The sequence below is a fragment of the Schistocerca serialis genome, chromosome 6 (assembly GCF_023864345.2).
Source record: "Schistocerca serialis cubense isolate TAMUIC-IGC-003099 chromosome 6, iqSchSeri2.2, whole genome shotgun sequence".
Lineage (NCBI taxonomy): Eukaryota > Metazoa > Arthropoda > Insecta > Orthoptera > Acrididae > Schistocerca > Schistocerca serialis.
In genome coordinates this window covers 534,862,649-534,886,763 of record NC_064643.1, presented here as the reverse complement: position 1 = coordinate 534,886,763, position 24,115 = coordinate 534,862,649, and the positions used below count along the sequence as shown (strand labels likewise).

Here is a 24,115-nt window from a genome sequence, read left to right as displayed (position 1 = left end):
CAGCAGATTTAAAATGCTAGAAAGTGCCAAGTATGGAGAAAGTAATGTGCAAATAATTTTACAACTAAATCAGATGAAAATATGAGACTGAGGTAGTGTACAATCTGCATTTTACTATGTTGTGTTTGAAAACTGAATAACAGAATATACTTTTCATATGTACACTGTCACTCTGATGCTTAGGACTTCGAAAATAGTGATAGTCATAATAAGGTCGACTGAGCACCAAAGCAATGAAACAAGTGAGCAGTCATGATTAACAACAGCAAAAAAAAGGATCAGAGGAGAAAGAACAAAAACAATGACAATATTCATAATGAAGGGGTGGTAGAAATGTGAACAACACAGTGTCTCAGGTAGGCCAGATGTTGAATAAAAGAAGGGGAAAAAACTAGAAGGACATAATTTCACACTCTAGACTAATGAAACAATATGTAATGACAAAGGAAGAGTGCTAAACTTTTGAAGATGTCCAGAAAACATACAATTCTGCAGACAGGTCAACCCTGTTCTCCACACTAAGGCTTTAAAGTAAATAGACTTATAAGTTCAGAGTCAAATGTCTTATGAAACTCATAACCAATCCAAATTAAAATAGGATCCTTACAGAAATATGGCTGGGAAAAATAATTCAGAATGGAAAAAGTACATAAGAAAAACAAATAAATTATCATATTTGGAGCTATAAACAGACATGCTCAGAAAGTCTTTTGTAAATGGGAGCCATTTTTCCTACACAAACAAATTCATCTATTATTAAAAAAAATCTCTATGTACAAAGTACAAATTTCCACGACCAAAACAGAGTAAATGAGCAACATTTCAAAGTAACTCAAAATCACTAACAACTGATTTAGGAAAAACCAGTGAACTCCCAGTTATTTAAGGAATTGGACTGTCATGTATAAAATGGCTTCAAATGTCTGATTACTTTACAAATGGGTTAATGTGTGAAATATTTGATATTAAGCACACAGGCGAGAAAAGTGCTGCATCATCGATAGCTACACAAACAAAAGGCACAGAACTCGCCTAGCTTTCAGAATGCACTTCCTTTTTCAAGCTTGTAGAACACACACACACACACACACACACACACACACACACACACACACACACACACACACACACACACACACCTCCCTAAATTGTGCTCAGTCGACTGCCAGCTCTTTCCTGGCCCACAGTGAGTGAACTGGGGTGAGGTGGGGATTTGGGTTGGGGTGAGGGGTCAGGGATGGAGAAAGGAAGGAGGCCAGGAGGGGGTTGGGGGGAAGCGTCTAGCAGCTCTTGGGAGAGTGGGGAGCCATCTGTGGGTTAGCTAGGGGTGCAGGTAGAGGGGGAGGGGGCCGACAGCTGGGCACATGATTTCATAGACTAGGGCTTGAGATAACAGCACACAACTAGCTGATGTGAGGACACAAATTGGGTGAGAGTACTGGGGCAGAGGACGGTGCATTCACTCTCTCACACTCACACACTGATGGGGGGGGGGGGGGGCAAACGAGTTACCTAAGGTTTAGGAAAGGAAGGTTATGGGAGCGAAGGATGTGCTGTAAGGATAACTCCCATCTGCACATCTCAGGAAAGCTGGTGGTGGTGAGGAGGATCCAGATAGCATGGGTTGTGGAGCAACCACCAAAATCTCTCATGTTGTGCTCTGCCGCATGTTATGCCACTGGTTGGTCCACCTTGTTTTTGGCAACAGTTTGGTGGAGGCCGTTCATTCTAATTGACAGCTGGTTGGTTGTCACACCTATATAAAGACAGCGTAGTGGTTGCAGCAAAGCTGGTATATAACATGGCTGCTTTCACAGCTGGCCCAACCTCTGATGGGGAAGGATAAGCCTATAATGGCATTGGAGTAGGTGGTGCTGGATGGGTGGAGTGGACAGGTTTTGCATCTGGGACTTCCACAGGGGTATGGTCCCAGTGGCACAGATTGCAGGTGGGAAGGCATAGGGATGGATTAGAATGTTGGGAAGGTTGGGTGGGCAGTGGAACACCATTTTGGAGGCGTTGGAAACTTATGTATCTATTGATGAACCTTTTGTTTGTGTAACTATCAACAAGCATTTTGATTGTGTACCTATCAACGATGCAGCGCTTCTGCCTTTTGGTGAGCTGTCTCCTTATTTCTAAATAATTCATAATCCTTAAAATGAGAAAAAGTTTAGAAAATGTTTGCGATTATACTTAATGTTTGTTGGAAGTCACTAGGCGAATATAGCTTGTGTAATTTGCACTCCATTTCATGCAAAAACATGTTTTTCACACATCTCTATGATTATGATGTAAAAATCTCCTGAAATGTGCTGTATAATGATGTAATTTTGCAGGTACACTGTCAATCACATGGATGCTGTCTGCAAATTGTGTTGCAAACATGTAGGTATACTCCGATTAAAATTACTTTGTGACCGGTGTTTCAGCGAGTCATGTGGTAGTGACCAACCACCAGCCAATCATACCACTTTCTCAAACACCTGTTTTGTAGACATGTGCAATGCCTCATGAAGTGAGGTTGGCTGTACATCGGCTACACTGCCCCCCCCCCCCCTTTCCCACTGAAATCTTCAATCACAAAGTAATCTTAATTGGAGTATAGTAAACAAAAGATAAATTAAAATGTCGTGTCTGATGTTTTACTATACAAACAGGGAATTTTTTTTTGTTTTCAGAATTTTGTGATGGTTTTTGAGCAATAAAAAGCTTTGAAATTATGTGTAAAGTTTGTTGGAAGTACAAGGGTTACCCAGAAAGCAATGCATCACGTTTTTTTCCTCAGCTGAAAACAATGCTACAAATGCAAAATATTACGTATGTATTATCTGAAGTCTCCTGAGTGAGTGCGGCAAGTTTCCGTCACTTCCAATAGATAGCTTAGCTACAGGACAGTTTCAAAATGGCGCCTGTAGGTGATGTATGTTACAAGCAATGTGCCATCATTGAATTTCTTACTGCAGAGAAAGAAACTGTGGGGAATATTCACAAACACTTGTGCAAAGTTTATGGAGCACCTGCTGTTGACAGAAGTACAGTTATTCGCTGGGCATGGAGGATGAGGTCATCAGAAGGCGGTTCGGCGGAGTTCCACAATTTGCAGCGAATGGGGAGACCATCCACAGCCGTCACACCTGACCTAGCCCCCTTGGACTTCCACTTGTTTGGACCTTTAAAGGATGCTATTCATGGAAGACATTTTGAGGATGATGAGGAGGCAATTCACACAGTGAAGCACTGGCTCCACCACCAGGACAAGGATTGGTACTGACAGGGCATACACACCCTTCTTTCGCACTGGGGGAAGGCCATAGAACAGGATGGAGATTATGTGGAAAAATAGGGTGAGTAGATAAAACACCATTCTTTTGTGTACATAATTCTCATTATGTTCAATAAAGAATTGTTGAAGAAAAAAATGCAGTGCATTACTTTCTGGGCACCCCGTGTTGCTTAAAGTCCAGGTATTTGTGCACTGTCAGTTATGCTGTCTCAAGACAAACACACGTTTCTAATTGTAATGCTTATCTTATTGTGTTAAACTTTTAAAATAAGATTACACCTGTTAATGAGTAGCACTGTACAATTTTAAATTCTGTCAACAATGCTGGAGCTGATCCGGTGATGTAGAGTGGCTTTGGTGCAGGATGGCTGGAGGCAAAGAGCTGGAACGAAGATGCTGGTGGCCAAATCCATGGTTTTCAAAATAAATTGTTTATTTCACTCACTGTCAGACATTTGCCCTAGGCCAACGCAGAGTAGCAACCACAACCCTCTAAACATGTTGCAAGGGCCATGTGGCTGGCAAGGTGACAGCTAGTGCCCAGCCAACAGGCTGCGACATACACGCCCAGGATCGCTGATGACAAGTGCTCAGAATGTGACATGCAACCCTGTTACATCTGTTGCAGCACAAGCAGACAGCATCAGCGACACTCAAATGCAGCCGGATTCTTGCAAGAGTAGCCAGCTCCCTGGTGATTGGCTGTGCCCAGTGAGCAATGATGTGGCCTAGTGGCACTTACACTGGCTGTGGTGGAAGGCGGCTGCCATGCATGGAACCCTACCCACTGCACCTGGGCAGGAGGCCGACTTGCTGATGGAGTGAGTCTGAGATCACCCTAATGCGTTGTGGCACCTGCCGTGCTCTGGCACCAATTACAGAATGTAGACTTACTGCAGGAAGCAGATACAGTGACAGAAACCTGAATTTGTGACTGCTGCTAGCAACTCTATGTCATCCCCTCATCAGGCGAATCCTCCACATCCTAATAGACTGACAGAAAAAACTGCACCACCATAAGAAGTTTGCAACAAATGAAAGTTGGTAGGCATATTTTTACATCCGAAATTTGAGGTCTATTCAGATTTCGCCCAGTTGTATAAATGTGGGGGTAGTAGTGCCGGAGTAGCGCCACTATGAGGGTGCAAATCAGGTTTGCTTTTAAGTACACACTGTAATGGTCATGAGCAATAGTTAGTTTTGAGATTGGATGTGGTGAGCTGAAGTTAGTCAAGAAAGCCTTTCAGTCAACAAAGATGCCATTGTCAACAACATACCAAGTTTGAAAAAGGTAACGTAATAGGGCAACGAGAAGCTGGATGTTCCTTCTGTGAGATTGCAGAAAGACTTGGCAGGAATGTAGCCACTGTACTTGCTGGCAGTGGTGTTCACGAGAAAGTATAGTCACAAAGCGACAGCCACATCGCAATGCCGAGAGGGAAAACCATCATGTTCGGCATATGGCTCTGCACATCTTACTGAATCTGCAGCAGCTATCTGTGCAGCAGTTGGCACCATTGACAACGAACTGTTACAAATCTGTTACTTCGAGGACAGCTCTGAGCCAAGTGCCCTGTAGTGTGCATTCTATGACCCTGAAACCCCACCATTTGCAACTTCAGTGATGTCAAACGAGAGCTCATTGATGGGAAGGGTGGAGGTCTGTTGTGTTTTCAGATGAAAGCCAGTTCTGCCTCAGTGCCGCTGATGGCTGTGTGTTGTTTAGGAAGACACAGTTGAGGGCCTGTGACCAACCTGCCTGCGTTCCAGATGCACTGACCTATATGTGGAGTTATGGTCTGCGGTGCAAATTTGTACGACAGCAGGAGCACTCCTGTGGTTCTTGCAAGCACAATACCTGCAAATTTGTATGTCAAATTGGCTACTCGACCTGTTGGGCTGCCATTCATGAACAGCGTTCCAGGAGGTTTTCCAGTAGCATAACACTTGCTCTCATACGGCTGTTGTAATTCTATATGCTCTATAGAGCGTCAACATGTTTTCTTGGCATGCTTTCATACTTAACAAACAGAATAAAAAACCTCATGCTGAGTAAACTTGTGCTGTTGGAAGGGTAGAAAAATTTAGTGAGTGAAAGGAAACACAGTGTTTCCTACAGGGTTCATTCCTATTCCTTATATGTGTGAATGACCTTCCAGTTAACATTCAACAAGCAGAACGGTTACTTTTTGCGGACGATACTGGAGCTATAATAAATCCTATTGCAGAGTAAGACAGAGAAGAATTGTTAATGACTTTTTTCAAAGAATTATTATGTGGTTTTCTGAAAACTGGCCCTCCCTAGATTTTCAGAAAATGCATTATATTCAGTTTGTACAACAAAGGGTCATAGCCACAACTGATGCAGCACCTGAACAGAAGTCAGAATGCTCCAAATTTTGAGTGTACATATTGATTAAACTTGAACTGGTAGAAGCATATAACACAGCCTCTCAAACAATTTGGTTCAGCAACACTTGATCTTCGTACAATCATTAGTCTTGAAACAAATGAATCGACCTGCTGTTTCTTGTTATACTCAATAAAATCGCATGGAATAATTTTTGGGGTATCTCACCTCTTGCAAAGAAAGTGCTGATTGCACAAAAGTTAGCAGTGAGAATAAAATTTGGTGTTAACCCACAATCTTCATGGAGTCTTCAAAGAGTGGGGCATTTTACCTGCATTGTCAGGATACTTATATTCCTCCAAATAAACCCGTCATAAATAATCACTCACATTTTGAGAAGAACAGTGATGTCCAAACCTACAACATTAGATGAAAAAAATAATCTTTATTATCCATTATTAAAGCTGACACTGGTTCAGAAAGAAGTTCAACATGCAGCAACAAAAAGTTTTGATCAATTTCCCAATACCATAAAACTGTCTGACTTGGAGCAAAGTAAGTTTTAAATCTAGCCTCAATTCATTTCTCCTGGACAACTTCTATCCCCTGGATGAATTTCTATTTAAAAAGTGGTAGCCTGAAAAAAGTAAACTGACTTGTGCTCCATCATTTTGATAAAAGAGTAGTTCAAATGATCAATGGAACACATAATTAACTAATTAACTATGAGGCAACATGGAGATTGCCTGTTCACCATTTGTCTGTGAGACAGTTCCAACAGTGGCTATTTAATATTATGTGGCAGATGAACCCCAATCAGCTGCAAAACTCACTCACCTCACATGAATTAAAAAATTACAACAAGAACAAAATCCTCGAGGAAGAAAACATTAAATATATGACACAATAGTCCATCAAACAAAAAATTGTCGATCTAGACACTACCTGTGATTGTTCCAGAGGCAGAAGTACGAATGCTAGAGTCAACAATTTCGTGACGTTACAAAATGAAATATATACACCTTTTGGGTATCAAAGTAACCTACCTTCAAAAATGTGTGTCTTTTGAGCAACAATAAGTTTCCTATGAAATACAGTTATTTGGTCACAAAAGTCTTCAAATTCAACAAATCAGTTACATAAAATAAATAAAATAAAAAATGGAATTTTTAGAATCTTGCCTCCTGCTCAATAAATTTCTGCGAACATCTATGGTGAAAAGGATTCAGATATCTTAACCTGTTCCCACATAGTTTATATTAACAAGCACATAGAATTAGCATTCTAGATAATCCATCTGTATAGGTAACATTCTAGTTTTGGAAATATTTTGCAAGGTCTTATGGGACCAAATTGCTTAGGTCATTGGTCCCTAAGCTTAAACACTACTTAATCTAACGTAAACTCTTACACTAAGGACAACACACACGCTCATGTCTGAGGGAGGACTCAAACCTCCAACAGGCGGAGTCGTGCGGACCGTGACAAGACGCCTCTGACTGTGTGGCAACATTCTAGTTACTCATGAGTTAATTACCAGGACTTAATTAAGTAATAAGAAGTGGATACAATTAAATGAAAATTACCAAATAAATGATAGTGACAGGTGAGACCAAAAATGAGTGATGTAGAGGGTGCAAAGGATACTGCAGATCAGGATGGGATGAACGAGAAGAGCAATAGGTGTAACAAAGATCCTGAGTTTATCAGAACCAAGTTTTTGTGATCAAGCCGTCTGGATTTTAATTTGGACAGTTATTTTACAAACATTCTGCACTAGGTTTGCCTAGTGCACACACATGGACAGGGCTACTTCATTTTGACAGTCATAAGTAAAGAGTATATCATTGAGGTGAGGTTTCTCAAAAAATGCTGAATACTTTTAGCAGATTCTTCCGTCATTAAAAACCATCCATATTTTTCAAAGGAAAATTTCTTAACACATTAGAATAATAGTGATAACATTTTCTGTGAGGAAGTAGTATCAAGTAGAAAATGGTAATTAGAAGAAGATGGAGGAAAGGGAAAGCAGACTGTTCATTACAGGCAGAAGCCAATTAACTGTAATTGTTGCAGATTTGCTTAATACTCAAACACTGAACTTTTTTTGGAGAAAAATTTGGACTGAAGTAACTGGGAAGCCCTGTAAAATGTTCATGTAATAAAGTTGGGCACGCTGTAAGCCAAATACGGTTAGCTTTCAGTTTGTGTTTTGGTTACATATGGAGATAAAGTCAACAACAAAGCAAACATTCAAATTACATACTGCAAAAGAAAATAATGAGACCTTATCAGAAAGGATACATCCAATAAGAAAATAAAGAGCACCTACATTCAATGAGGGATGGGTCGTTGTCATTGATAGATGGGGATATGCCTTGCAATTTGGGCATTATTTGAGAAAAGAAATAACTAAGAAGAAAAAAAACTAGCAATTTCAGTTTAACAGACAAGTACTTTTTGGAAATTCTTTTATCATCTTGGATTCCCTAAATTAACAATATAAAACCTTAAAACTACAACATGGGAATAACAATATAATGACACACTATCCTATGTGGTAATTCGGAAAAGAATCTGTCATTACATTTTATAATGATGGAAACTTAGGAATTCTATTACGAAAATGTAGAACGTTACAAGTTAGAATGATTTCTAGTGTGAACCACATTCAGTTTTTAGTACTGTAATAAATAACATTCTCAGACAACAGCTAACAGATACTCATCACTAAATGCTAGCTGGAATGATGAGAAACTCCAACATATCTTATACGTTCTAATGCTCTCAATATTGCATGAACATAATTGTAAAGGTGGTTAATGTCTGCGGCAAATAACCCTTAGCATTACATTACACAGGAAATATGTTTCTTTAACAATACATGCATCTAACACATTGAAAAATAATTATAATGTTATGTACATTTATAGTATTTATGAAGTATGGAAGGTCACAGACAAATATCCAGCTGCTGAACATAACACAGCTGATGTCTTTGTTGGCAACAGAAACTCCTCCGGATGGCCATGAAAGAATCATTTTGGACACATACATACAATATGTTGAACAGTTCGTTGTTCTGCACCACAATCATAGCTGGGCAACATTGTTAATACTCATTTGTACACTGAGCCAGCACATCTTCCACTATTCACAATTATTCTGTTGAATGCTATCCAGAGATGCTCTTCAAACCTGGTGGCTTGTTTGAAAAGAAGGCATCTTCAAGTGTTCTAGGGTAATGTCCTCCTGCCATATTTCTGCCCATCGGTCTGTTGCTGTTGCTCCATTGTGTACCAAAAATTTTATATATGAGAAGAAGTACCACCATAGCTGTATCTTGAGAATGACTTTATTCTATCAAACAACTAGTTTCGACAACACATTACTGCCATCCTCAGGCCCCACTACTGCCAAAAGAGTATTTGATTTCCTTGGTGCATTTACTGTGGGATCCTTGTTACTAACACACATGTTGTCTCCACTGCAATTACATGTCACCTGACACACGTGATTGCACTGGAGACAACATGGTGTCAAGTATAGACTCCTGATGAAAGTTAACTCGGTTATACTAATAACTAGGATCCCATAGTAAATGCTCCAAGAAAATCAAATGCTCTTTTGGCTGTGGTGAGAGCTGAGGAAGGCAGTAATGTGACACCAAAACTAGTCATATGATAGAATAAAGACATTCTCAAGATATAACTGTGATGGTACTTCTCATATACCGGGTGGAGAAAAATTGTCACGAAATTTTAACCCTGGATAGCTGATGCCAGTAGAAACCAAAATTTATAATGTTCTGTAGGTCAACGTACCATTTTTAAACTACAGACACTTGGCGCCATGCACTTCGATTGGCTGTGGGATTGCCCTGTTGCAATTCATCGGTTGACAGGCAGTGTTATGGTTGTCGGTTCACACATACAAACATCCCTACCACCAAGCGTGTGGGCTGCCTTGGATACATCACAATCTCCGGCACGCAAAGCATTCACTGTCATGCGTTGTCCAGAGCATCCAGCAACAGGGCAATCCCGCAGCCAAACGGAGCATGTGGCGCCAAGTTTCCATAGTTTAAAATGATGCAGTGTCAACCTACACAACATTAGTAATTTTGGTTCCTACTGGCATCAGCTATCCAGGGTTAAAATTTCGTGACAATTTTTCTTCACCCTGTATGTCATCAGCTGAAGTCCCTTGTCCATGCAGTAAGATGGACATAAATGAATTAAAAATTTTCTACTTTACAAAGGTGGATGACGGGAGCAAATTCTGTTTTAAGTAATGCAGGAATGTCCTCATGTACAGGAAGGTAAGGATCACCAGCTATTTTTTGTAAATTCCCCCTTGAGAGCAGATTCTCATCACAAAAATGGAAGTTATATGGCTGAGAATAGGCAACCAGAAAACTGGAGTGCTTCTGATTGTTCCTGTGATGATGGACATAGTTCAGTTGAACTGTGTATCAACGAATCTGATTGGGCTGTTGAACCAGATCGCACCAGCCCAAGAGCAGATGTTCTTAGTGTTGGAGCTGATGATCCTCCGTAATACCACATAGATTCTGCAAAATGATGTTCCCTGACTTCATCTTAGCAGCAATTTCAGGAAGTATTTTTTAAAGCTGAGCATCCTGTCAAGAGTGATTAAAAAAAGTGCCAAGCTTCAAGATTTGTTTCTCATATTTACTTTAGTCCTTTGATAGATTACAAATTTTCTTGCTCACTCCACAAACGTGATATATTTGTAGCAGAATTAGAGTGAACTGCTAAACTTAACACAGCAGCTGTCTTGTTCACTACTGTTTCTTCTGAAATAATTATAGAAATTGACAACAGGAGGTAGCAGCAGTCAAGGCACAGGTTGGGAGACATCCATACACTGTTCTCATGCAAAATGGGTCCAGTTTTGAAGCAATTGGCGGCTTGCACATTGAGAAAATCGTGATTCGACCTATACTCAGGCCTGATCTCTTTAATCCAAAGTTGAGGCCCAAGCTATCCTTGGGCCTGGTCTCCAATGTGTTAACTCAACCTGGTAAGGGCCTCAGACTTACGACCAATACCCTAGAATTGGTCAAACAAATGTTGACTCCTTTTGTGGATTAATTACATTTACTTAACATTCTTCCATGGATCTCAGCCAGACAATTTGTTGTTCTCCAGTTTGTTTTATGCGGTCATTTCACTTTAGCTCACTGTGGACGATAACTCCAACATACTTTACAGTATTTCATTTCCTAGTTATTTGTCACCAATTATGTAATTTATGGACAAAATGTTGTTTTCATTTATGATCAGGGTCAACTGCCAATCCCTGTGCCAATTCTTGATCATCTGTAGGTTTTCCTGCAATTAGCTACTATCTTCTGGCATTCTTATCTTCATATAGACAATTGCATCATCCTGAAACAGTCTCATGGAGCTTCTAACATTACCTCTTCTGGCATTCTTACCTTCATATAGACAATTGCATCATCCTGAAACAGTCTCATGGAGCTTCTAACATTACCAACTACATAATTTATACCTATTGTAAACATTAAAGGTCCTATCACATCCCTTAGGGTACACCTAAAATTACCTTTACATCTCTTAGTTTTGTTCTGTTAAGAGTTATGTGTTGAATTCTATTTGTGGAGAATTCATCAATCTCATCACAAATCTGGTAAACACTCTGAAAGCTTGTATTTTGTTCAATAAACCACCACAGTGCAGAACTGCCAAATGTCTTTTTGAAGTCAAAGATTACAGCAACAACCTGCGTGCCACTGTGTACAGTGATTTAGATCTAATGTACGAACAGGGCAATCTGAATTTTTCAGTATCTCTGTTTGTGGAATCCATGGTGATTTTTCAAGAAGATGTGTGTTCTCCAAAAAAGTCTTCATGTGTGATTACAAAACACAATAAGTACTTCCACAGCACAATGATGTCAGTGATACAGGCTAATAATTATGTGCTCCTGCCCTACAATCCTTCTTGAAAACAGGAATGACTTGTGCTGTTTGCTAGTCACTAGGTAACTACCACTGTTCCAGCAAAAAAAAATTATAAACTACTCGTAGAAGGGGAGCACATTCTTTCACATGATCTACACAAAAACATACATCTTAATTCTTCCGGATTGCCTTCCCGCTATTAAGCAATTTTAGTTGATTTCTTTTTATTCCATAGTCATTTACCTCACTACATGCCATTTTGGCATTTGTGCAATGACTGAGAGGAGGAACCATATTGCAACTGACACAGTTTTGGAATTCATTATTTTGGCCTCCTCTCTGTCATCTTAGTTTTGGTGCCAGTATGGTCACTGTGAGACTGAATAGATGATTAAATCCATAATTGATTTAATAAAGGACCCACACTACTTACGGTTTTTAGTGAGATCAACTGGTAAAACTTTACTTTCAAATCCTTCTCCACTAGTTATCTTATGCTCATTTTCGCTTTGTTCCAATTTAGTTTGTTAACTAGGCTTTGATTTTACTGTACTAATGATCTCTTTGCTTTTGGAAGAAGTTTCTAACATGGGTATTGAACTATGACAGATCTTCCCCACCCCTTAAAATCTTTCTCAACACATACTGGTCACAGGTGTATTCAACTATACTTTTAAATTTTATCCATTTGTGATACACAGCTTCGTCCTCAGAACTGAATCTGATGCTCATTACTTACTGTGCAACTGTATCCTGTCACTCTCATAAAGCGAAAATATTTACTTATCTTTCTTCGCATCAATGCCATCATAGACTAAAGATTATTGGTGCTTTCCATTACAATAACTGATTTGAAAAGTTCTGGTTGGTTTGTTACTGGGAGTCTCATGTTGCTTGCAAGAGTCAGTTCTTTAACTATCTACTTGAAGTAATTTTTAGATGAGACACTCAGAACAACCTGACATGAATCCCTGCCCTTGTACCAGTTTTGATTGCATAACTATCCCAATGTATAACAGAAAACTGAAGTCCTCTCCTATTAAGTCAGCATGATTTAGAAACTTACTCACAACATTTTGCAAGTTCTCTCTGAAACGCTTTGCCTCTACAGCTCCTGTCACAGGTGACCTATAAAAGCATCTGAATACCAGATTTGAACCAACTTTGATACTTAACTTCACCAAGATTATTTAAATTTTGTAATCTGTAATAACTTTACTAGATACTATAGAATTCTTTACGTTACCAAATAAATTGCTATCCTGGGCATCCAACTTAGCCTTGCAATACGTACTCCAATCTGAATTCAGGATTTTGCTACTATCCATGTCCTGTTCCTAATACTATCTGGGCATTATTACCTCCAATTTGTGATGCTAATTTTGGGACTCTACCACAACAAATCATTCTGCAGTTTACTAATATCATGTTAACATTTCCTTTATTCAATCTACAAGAAAGAAATTTCTTAGAGGAATGTGGTTGATGTACCTTTGATTTTGAGAGGCAATTCATCACCAATTCCACCAAGGGGTTCCTCTAACCTCTGGGTATGACACCACAAATAGTAAGCTATCCCTGCACCCCGCATGCGATGCTAACTGGATTCACCAATCCAGCCATTGGTCTAAAGAAGAGGTAGCACTAGAAGAGGTAGCACTAGAAGAGGTAGCACTAGAAGAGGTAGCACTAGAAGAGGTAGCACTAGAAGAGGTAGCACTAGAAGAGGTAGCACTAGAAGAGGTAGCACTAGAAGAGGTAGCACTAGAAGAGGTAGCAATAGAAGAGGTAGCAATAGAAGAGGTAGCAATAGAAGAGGTAGCAATAGAAGAGGTAGCAAAAGAAGAGTTATTGTAGTAAAACCAAACAATGGAAAATCTAGGATGGAATGTAACAATATTACGAAAAGGATAGCTGCTACTCAACATACAGTGGAGATGCTGGGTCGCAAACAGGCACAACAAAAAGTGTTTTTGGCCAACAAGGCCATCGTGGAGATAGAAGATCACACACAAACACACAAAACCACATTCTCTGGCTGTTGAAGTGGTCATGTGGATGTAAAGTGCGTTTGCAAATGCACGCATGTGCATGTCACTTAAGTTACAGTCCTGTGGTAAAAGAATCACTTGACTGTCACAAATAATTCTATGAAATTTTGAGATTCAGCAAACCTTAAAGGAATTTTAAAGTACAAAGTAAATAGCCATAACATGTGAACAACTGACTAGCAAAGAACATTCTGACTGCAGCACAATTCTGCGAGAAAACGCAACATCAGAAAGCTAATTATTGGCACCAGAGAGAGAGAGATTCATTTTATGAAGAGACAAAGTATAGACCTAAATCTACCATGCACCCTGAGTTCTAGTGAGTGACCACTAATCTTGTTTAGTTTCTTGTTGTCATTATGTATGTAAAGTGATACAAAGGTGTTTTCAACGTAAAAAAAAAAAAAAAAAAAAAAAAAAAAAAAAAGAAAGAAAGAAAGAAAGAAAGTTCACATTTTAGGAGTGGCCAAGATTATGTAAAATGCTCATGTTTTTGTCACCTGTTCTCCTGGACAGTTCTGATTTCTTCATGTGCAAAACAGTAGTCAGCAGGTTCACCACCTTTTTCTGAAGCATCTGGGTCATCTGGATTATTCACTCTGAAGTAATGGTTCCCTCCAATGACAAGCCGATCACCATGATGTAGGGAATGCTCTTCAGTTACTTCTACACCATTGATGAAACAGGGTCCATTTCCTGGTATCAGTGTCAATCCTTCTCCCTTGTTTTCAATTGTACTGCATTGATAAACACATTAAAACTAAAGATAAACAATGGAAAGAAAATTTTAATTTTCTGATGTAAGGAAACTATCTTTTAAAAGATTTCTTACCAGTGGCTGTCCTTAATAAGAGGTCCACTTAAGGCAATATCAGTGTTGGAATTAATTTGATCTTCACGTCCAATATTAACACGGCCAGGAGGAATAAGATAAATAAGTGTGCCGGAAAGGACTGGATCTGGTGTTAGATTGATGAGACATGCCTGTTTTTCTATATCAAGCTTTAATGCTATTCCACAACGTCGTAAGTAAGTTAGTTCGACTTTCTTGATACTTTCTGCTTGCTCCAACCTCTCAGACCAACGCCTGGAAATGTCCAACACACATTATCCTTTTCTGTTCATGTACTTATACATTAACAAATAACCCTTATTTTACATCTGATAAAATATGCTTCAGCAAATGACACCTAAAGTTGCTTATTAAAATAAATCACTGAAATTCCTCAGAAAGCTTCTATTTATCTTGAGTTACCTTTGGGTTTCAGCAAATTCCTCCTTGCTCAGAAGTAGTTGTTCTTTCAACTTCTTCAATTCTTCCTTCTGACTGATTTCACATGTGTCATCTTCAAGACATCGTTTATCATCTAGTGGAGAAAGAGGCATACTCATATGCCTCTGATGTTCGCAATCTCCTCTTGAGGTACGCAGCCGCTCAACCTCCTCACGAAGGTGCCTAGAAATTGACAACAGAAAGAATAAGTTAAATAAAAGCCAAGAAATACCATTTACTGAAATTTATGTACAGTTATTAGGGCTGCCAAATTTATAAACATTTATAAGACTTTTTTAAAAGTTTTCTAAAATCTTTTTCATCTTGGCTTAAAAAATTCATTACATTAAAAGTGAATAATAGTTTTAGTTGCTAACAACTACCTTCAGAAGTATAAAAGTAAGAAAAAACAGAAAATTGCCTTAATGTGACTTTAACCAACTTCAAGAACATATGTTATTTCAAGGTAATGAACACTGAATAATGATAACAAACCACTCATGGTAAAAACACTGTGTCAATGTACACTGAAGACTACAATGTCATCCTCTGACAGTCCCAAGATATACTTTGTAAATAATGAAAAACACCTATCAGGTCAATGTGAACTGTAAAAAAATTTAAGACCACATAGAAAGAGGCAAACATGAATAACTAAAACATACCAATGCTCACTAATGAACCAGGTTACAATACAATGTATGTTATATCAACAAAGTCACTGACCACAATTCTGCACTCGCAAGGCGGGTGGGCCTCATTCTTTCATTGAAAATAAAAGCACTGGATCAGTTAAAACACAAATTATTTTAAAAATACACATCAGAAATGTAAGATGTAAGGAAATATACCATAATTATTAGCAAGTACACCAGAATGCAAAGTTAACACATCCTCTTTATGAACTGTAATTTGTTGTGACTTTGAAGTCAACAAAGTTGGTCAAGCACGTCTGTCGCCATTTGAAGCCATTAGAACATTGACTGCTGTGTGCCCTTGTCAGCATCAATCATAAATTGCCAGAAGGACCAACAGGTGGCGCACAAGTTCACACATAATTCAAACAACAAAATAGAATTATTATTAACATGATAACAAATACAAATTATGAAGTATGAGAACGTACATGAAAACTGCCGATGACCAGACAGATTTCAATGTTGCAGAGGCTGCATCAAGAATACACAAGAGCACATAGGAGATATCGGAAGGTAACGACTTACGTAAGGTGACAACAAGGAATGTAACGTGCCTTTGTTTAAATCCATCGCCAGTCTTACTATAAAACTTCACCTTACATTCTGAACAAATGACTCTAATCGTCTATGTATTTATATTTTGAAACAGAAGACTGTGACATGATGCATGACAATAGCACAAGTACGAGGCCATGCTGAGATGTAAAGCCTCTGAATTTTTATGCGAAAACTCTTAAAGCTTTGTAAATGAAACAAACTTTACTAACAATCTACAACTTTATTCTTGGTATCTACACATTTATTTCTCAACATAGTCACCCTGGCGTCTAACACATTTCACCCAGCAAGAGACCAGTTTGGTGATACAGTCACTGTAGGTGGTTTGACTTTGTTGAACAAGCTATAACTTCACCTCTAGTGGCACCAATTCACCACTATCAGACTGAAGTCCTCAAAGGTATTCTTCAAGTTTTGGAAACAAATTAAAATCATATGGGGTCAATTTGGAACAGCATGCAGGATTACGGATAACAGTGAAACTAAGGTCTCTGACTGTTACAGACATCACAGAGTTCACGTGTGGTCTGGCATTGTGATGCTGAAGAAGGGGGTGCTCCATGTGTGTATGAACACTTTGAATTAATGCTTTCAGTTTGCTGAGGCTCTCTAACATGCCGACACAGTAATTTACAAATGGCCACGTTACACACTACAAATTCGGAACCGTCCAGAGCCAGAAGGTTGCAACTTGCATCAGCGTATTGAGAACAGAATAAAAAATTCAGAGGCACTGCTTTTCGGCATGCCCTTATATGTCAGTCAACATTTCTCCTGAATCATGTCACATATTTTGTGATTGTAGAGTTGAATGTGAAATAACACTCACAGGTGTATGCCGCAACTATCAAAGGACAATCTTTGCTGAAAGTGAGCAAGACAACTGTAACTTACAGTCGAGGATGCTGTAAAGAACCTCAAAAGTTAAACACTGGGAAAGAGTATGAACAACCTCTCGAAAACAAGAAAGAGTTTGGGGAGAACTTAGAAATAACAAATTTTTAAATTCTCTGATCATGTTGCTGGCAGTCATTTCCAGTAACCACATCGAAAGTTTACAAGATGCATACCTAATGTCAGTATTGCCATTGTCATGGTTCACTTGTCAAAGTCGATTAATGTGGATGCTACATAACAGTCACACTTTGGGTGACGCATTACTGTAAACTTTAATTCGCTCACTTGATGCAATGTGTTCAGAGACCAGTGTACTGTTGTGTGGATTTTGACAACTGATGTGACAAGCTAAAATGCAAAGTATTCAGAATGATTTGGAAATAATGAACATAAAAGCCACTGAGGTGATAAAATAATTTTTAATGACATCATTAACGGAGCAACATAAAAACACACAAGTCTGTAGGAGTGTTAACGGATAAAATAGACAATTTTTGAAGATGTTAAATGTGAAAATACATAGTAAGAAAACTTTTAGAATTCAATCATGGAATAGTTATTTTCAGCTTAACCACAGTGCCACCTCTCTCATTTAAAAAATGATAAAGGTACTCGGCTGGCGCAAAGCAAGTTTCAAGAAAATGGCAATAGGAATAATGTTAGTAAGAAATCAACACAGCATGGCTGTATTGATACATACTGCTTATGTCACAAACAATTCCATTTAAAAGACTGCCATCAGGTTACAATACCAACAGAAATCTCCACAAAGGTCTGCCAATATCATGACTTGAAAGTCTTAGATATATGATGCAACAGACCATGGAACATGACAATCATACGAAACATGTTGTCAACTGTGTAGCAGAAGCACAACAACCAGTGAATTCAGGCGATTTGTATGCTGTGTACATTAGACTCGGCTTCTGCTAGGCAGGCAACAGAGTATTTATATGACTGGCACGTTCTAGGGTTTGCCTTTAACATTACATAATAGAACTAAGACTTTTTAAGTCATAGTGTCCGTTGGGATTTCTTTTTAAGACTGTTGGCAGTGTAGCCTGACGATCTTCTTTCAACCAAAACAGGCTGTGACATATTAAATGTATATCAATACAGCTGTGGTAGTTTCTTATCAATACTGACAACAATGTGCTTGGGAGCTCAAGATGAACAAGACAATATTAATATCATAGAATATGTTTAACTAAACAAATTTATTTGAAAATGTCTGAGATGACGAAAGTAAATATAATAATTATTTTGTTAGAATAACAATTAAAAACAATAAGAGAGTGAAGAACACAGAACAAAAACCAATGGACAGAACTCAAACGTCATTAGCATGAATCGGTAACTAACAACAGAGGCCAAATTGTATATGTATTTGAGGATTTGTTTGAATCTTTGTATAGTTCCTGAGATGAATGAGAAATATACTTTGAAAACAATGGAAATAACAATTCTACATAAGATACTCATTCTTAAGGCTCATACTAAAATTTCACAGAGACACGATTACTACCTCACTAATCAAAACTGGTTGTGGCACTAAATCATTAGCAACTTAAGCAGAACATTAATTGCTGCTATGGTAATGGAATGCCATCCTACCTTAAAGTAATCACAAGTAAAACAATTAATACTTCAAGAACATGTAGCTGAAATGCTATTTAATGTTTTAAATTAAGGACATGACTGCAAGACACTTTGACACACTCATAGCTTTTCAGTAAATCTACATACAAATATTACACTAGCAGTTGTTCATTCTGCAATATATTACACTAGTCACTCAGGACAAAGTGTTTCAGGCTAAGGACGACAGCAGCAATGAAGACTTAACCCAGAATACAATCTCAATTCTTCCCAACAGGCAACCTAATGGCTAAAGCTTAGTACAGCCAGTGGCAGGTAAATAGTGTATAAATGTCAAGGCAACTGATTGAATACAAAATCAGACAGCTAACCTGATGACACGATCTCTTGGCTCCTCATTGATACGAACTCTGTTGACGATGGTTCTTGCCTGGCAAGCGTAACGCAATGTTGCCAATGTTTCTTCCGCATGAACACTGGCAGGGCTGATAGTAGCCAACATTGCTGTGCGTGAATTTCCTCCAAGACTTTCCTGAAATTTAATGTTATATATAATATAATAAGTAACACACATTATACTTGTAATTAACAGTGATGACAAAATTAATATGTTACAGAAGATTACACCATACAAAGCAAATCCTGAGAACTTCAGCCCTAGTTGAACGTCAGTAGTCTGACTCAATATACTCTATCAGTGGTTACATGTATGTCTTCAACAATGTTGCTACAACTTGTAATTGAAAAATTTGTTTGGTAACATTGCCAAAGTCTCCACTTTTTACCCCATTTGTACATCCAATGTAAAATGTAGGTGGATGCAAGCTTTCAGCACATGTAAGTAGGGACACTAGAGAGAGAGGTGGATTGCTACGTATGTTAAAATTTGTCATAGTGTGAAAAATGTAGAAACTAAAAAATTGTGTGTACTGCAACATACAGAAGCATGTACATGTGCGTTTAAAGTAAATAATGGTACTTTTATAATTGTAGATGTGTATAGGTACCCACTGGAAAATTTTCAGCTATTTTTGAAAACTTGAATTCTTTGTTGTGGTATCGGTCAGACAGAGGGAAACAAATAATTGCTTGTGAGGATTTCAACGCAGATTTTCTGAAAGAGTCCGATACAAAGCACGACCCTGAAGTATTACTTGGTTATTTCAATTTGATATCAGTTATTGATTTTCCTACTCGAGTGGTACAGGAAAGTAACACAGATAGACAATGTTTTTATAGACCAAGATAAATTTCCAGAATGAGGTCCCAAGTTCGAGTCTCGGTCTGGCACACAGTTTAATCTGCCAGGAAGTTTCAAGATAAATTTAATCAATAAAAAATTTTCCTGTTAAGAATGGTCTGTCTGATCATGACGTGCAGCTAGTTACAGTATATGACCTAGCTCCATATAGTAATAAAAAACAGTACTCCAAAATGGTGTGTTCAATTAACGATTTAACAATTGCAAATTTTACGGGAAGCTTCCAACAGTTAGACTGGGATGATGTCTATAGGAAACCTGGTGCTAATTTAAAGTTTAACCGATTTCACGATACCTTTGTGAGTATATTTGAAAACAGTTTCTGTATGAAAACAGTGAAATGTAATTGTAAGAAACCATATAAAGAGCCATGGCTTACTAAAGGCATAAAATATCTTGAAAACAGAAAAGGGAATGTATCTTATAGCTAGAAGGAGTAATGATCCAGAAACAGTCAGACATGATAAGAACTACTGCACTGGTCCAGAAGTATGTTCATTATGTTTGAGATTAGCACATCTGATAATAAAATTAAAACCATTTGGAATATTGTTAAAAGGAAAACAGGGTAACCAAGAGCACAGGAAGACTGTATTTCTATCAGACTCAATGAAAAGTTAATTAACAATAAGTCAGAAGTTGAAAATATTTTTAATAATCATTTTTAAAGTGTTGTGGAGAAAATAGAATCCAGCCATTCATTAGAAAATGCAAGGCTGTATATGGAAGGAGCAATACATATAAAATTTGATAAAACTGAAATTCAAACCACCTCTCCTACTGAAATTAGGAAAAAAAGAGCCACTCAAAAGTAAAAGTTCACATGTAATTGATGGCATTTCCTACAGAGTACTAAAAGCTTATTCCCAATAGATAAGTTGGATACTCAGCCACGTATTTAGTAGCTCACTGATATAGGGCACTTTTCCAGATAGTCTAAAATATTGCATAAAAAGTGGACAGGTCTGATGCTAACAACTACTACCCAATCTCACTCCTGACAGTTTTACCCAAAATTCTTGAAAACGCTATGTATTCAAGAGTAGCTTCACATATTTGTAAAAATGTCAATTTGGTTTTCAGAAAGGCTTTTCAACAGAAAATGCTATATATGCTTTCACTGATCAAATATTAAATGCTCTGAATAACCAAATCATCATCAATTGGGATATTTTGAGATCTCTCAGAGGCTTTTGACTGTGTGACTCATGAAATCTTCTAGATAAGCTATGTAGTGTGATATGAGTGGGGCAGTGCAGAAATGGTTTAATTCATATTAAACTGGAAGAATGCAGAAGGTTGAAATTAACAGTACAGATAGTCTGTAAAAATCAGCAGAGTCCTCTACCTGGGAAGTTATCAAGAATGTTGTCCCACAGGATTCAGTCTTCAGTCCCTTATTGTTACTAATATAGATTAATGACTTTCCACTCTATATTCATGAAGATACAAAGCTAGTTCTTTTGCTGATGATACAAGTATAGTATTCACACCCAAGAAGCAAGAATCAGCTGAGGAAATTGTAAATAATGTCTTTAAGAAAATTATTAAGTGGTTATCTGCAAATGGTGTCTCCCTAAATTTTGAAAAAAAAAAACAGAGTATATACAATTCTGCACAGTAAATGGTATAATACCACTGATAAATATAGACTATGAATGAGAGTCTGTTGCTAAGGCAGAATATTCAAAATTTCTGGTTGTGTGCACTGATAAGAAATTGAATTGGAAGAAACACATTGATGATCTGCTGAAGTGGAAAAATACTTACGATATTAGGGTTATTGCAAATTTTTTGTGATAAACATATCAGTAAACTACCCTACTATGCCTATTTTCATTCACTGCTTTCACATTGCATCATATTTTGGGGTAATTCATCATTAAGATAAAAAGTATTCCTTGAACAAAAGTGTGTAATCAGAATAATAGCTGGAGCCCACCAAAGATCACCTTGCAGGCATATATTTAAGGAACACATGATATTCACAGTACCTTCGCAACACATATATTCACTTACGAAATTTGTTGTTAATAACCCATCCTAACTAAAAAATAATAGCAAAGTGTGTAGTTACAACACTAGAAGAAAGGGTGATCTTTACTATTGTGGGTTAAATCTGACTTTAGCACAGAAAGGGGTGAATTATGCTGCTACAAAAATCTTTGGTCATTTGCCAATTAGCATTAAAAGTCTGACACATAGCCAATCAACAATTAAAAACAAATGAAAACAATTCCTGAATGACAACTCCTTCCACTCAACAGATGAAATTTTGAATATGAAGTGTTAACTGTAAAAGAGAAGTTAATGAAAACTTAGTTTAAACTGACATGTTTCACATCTTTACAATTTGTCATGTTCATGATCTATGGAAGAAATATTAATGTAATTAATGTCCATTACCCACATCTACTATGATCAGTCTGCTCACAGTTCGCCCAGTTCCAATTTCTCCTGGGGAGGTGAACCATGTATCTTATCAGCTACAATCTAAAATTAGATCCAGTTTTTCTAAATTTCTGTAAATAGATCATACCTAGCTTCCAGGTGGGATTCCTTTACTTTAGTCTAAACTGATCTACAGGTTGCTACTGTGATTGAAGCTTTTTTAAAATCTGAGTCATTAAAATTACACACCAGTACAGTGTTTGCCTTGGCAGGACTTCAAAAATACTGGAGGCAATTTAAGAGGCTCAGTCCCAATTGTTACATTTTTCACTTATTGTCAATCTCTTGGATGTTAAAAATGATGTGACAGACCAGCTTGCAACATTCAGCTGATAGATAAAACTTAAGACAAGAGGTGTTACTCTGAGTTTGTTTGCCCTGAGAATATTTGAGAGTTTTTGCTTGATGATCCTCCTCACGATTTTCGTAACTGTTCTGCGGAAATACATCCCATAAGTTGATAAAAGTTCAGGAACATTAAATATTTAGGAAATAGCTTGTAAGGCACCTAGGTGCAGAAATGATGTCTAGTTCAATAATGTATCATGGCCCTCCCTGCATAAACGTGTGATTTTTCAATGCTTGCGCACGACTTCAAGTCAGTGGTAGAGGTAAAAACCGCGCCGTCATTAAAGCGTGATCACGTCTCTCGTGGTGTTACTTTTTCGGAAAAGAGGAAATTAGTTGCATTGTGCAGAATTCCTACTGTGCAGTTTATATTACTTGAAATTAGATTTATGACTAAAGTTGTTGTCAATCAATATGCATGGCTGTTCTACAAAGGGTTCCAATTTTATCTGCGACAGTATATAATGTGTTCCTTCTTTATTCACAGCTCGGGTGATGAGAGAATTGTAAAACAAGTCTCTTCATACAGTACGCACGTGCGCGTCCAAGAGAACGCCCATACAGTCTCGTGTCTAATATCGGCGAATCTGATATCCAGTGCCAGTTACATTACGCTTGTATTATACATAAAGGCTAACATAACCAGCAATGTCTTTCCCCACATCATGGGAATCATCTAAGAACCGCCAAATAATAGAATGTATGTGTCACAGGAAGCGGCTAGTGTTGAACAGATGCTCAACAATACCAGTGTTGGATGTTAGAGAGGCAGTCATCACAGACCAGTTTTTACAGTTGAAAATCCGAGAACGTCCATAAAAAGTCTGGCAACACAATAATTCCGTGTACGTCTGGCGAAATGACCACGGGAAGAAAATCTGAAAAATTAAGCTCATGCACACGTTTCCCAGCAGTTCTTCCCACACTGAATTTTCATGTGGAAAGGGGGAAATGGTAGTGGTACCCTCCGCAGTACGCTGTAAGGCCGGTAACGCACTAGGCAGCTGCAGCCAATAAAACAATAACAGTTGACTGCAGGCAACGCACTGGGCAGCCAGGATTTTGTGGCCGCGAAAGCCAACACAACACGGGCGACTGCACGGCAGCCAGGCGGCTGCGCTTAGCAGTGGCGAGCTGCGGGTCCCACAAAGAGCGTGTGTGGTTGCCTCGGTCTCCGCGCACTTGTCCGAGCAGCCACACCTTCTCTGCACCTCGAGCCAAAAGTCGCGATGGCTTTCGACACCGAGAAATTTATTCAAGAAACTGAAAGACGAAGAGCAATCTGGGACGTACCTTGTGAGGATTACAGTGGCGGTGACGTGAAGAGTAGAAGATGGGAGGAAGTCACAAATATAATGTGTGAGGGGAATATGACGGAAAAGGAAAAGAATGA

The 24,115-nt window shown here is 38.2% G+C and overlaps 1 protein-coding gene across 1 annotated transcript in view; it reads right to left on the bottom strand.

The window, feature by feature from the left end:
• Positions 1-24,115, bottom strand: part of LOC126485140 (kinesin-like protein KIF14) — a 251,822-nt gene that overhangs the window by 86,417 nt on the left and 141,290 nt on the right. The window contains exons 8-11 of the mRNA XM_050108803.1: positions 19,034-19,194; positions 14,893-15,093; positions 14,470-14,724; positions 14,138-14,374 (exon numbers count right to left, since the gene is read on the bottom strand). Coding sequence (XP_049964760.1) covers positions 14,138-14,374; positions 14,470-14,724; positions 14,893-15,093; positions 19,034-19,194 — 854 coding nt within the window. The remainder of the gene's footprint in view (positions 1-14,137; positions 14,375-14,469; positions 14,725-14,892; positions 15,094-19,033; positions 19,195-24,115) is intronic.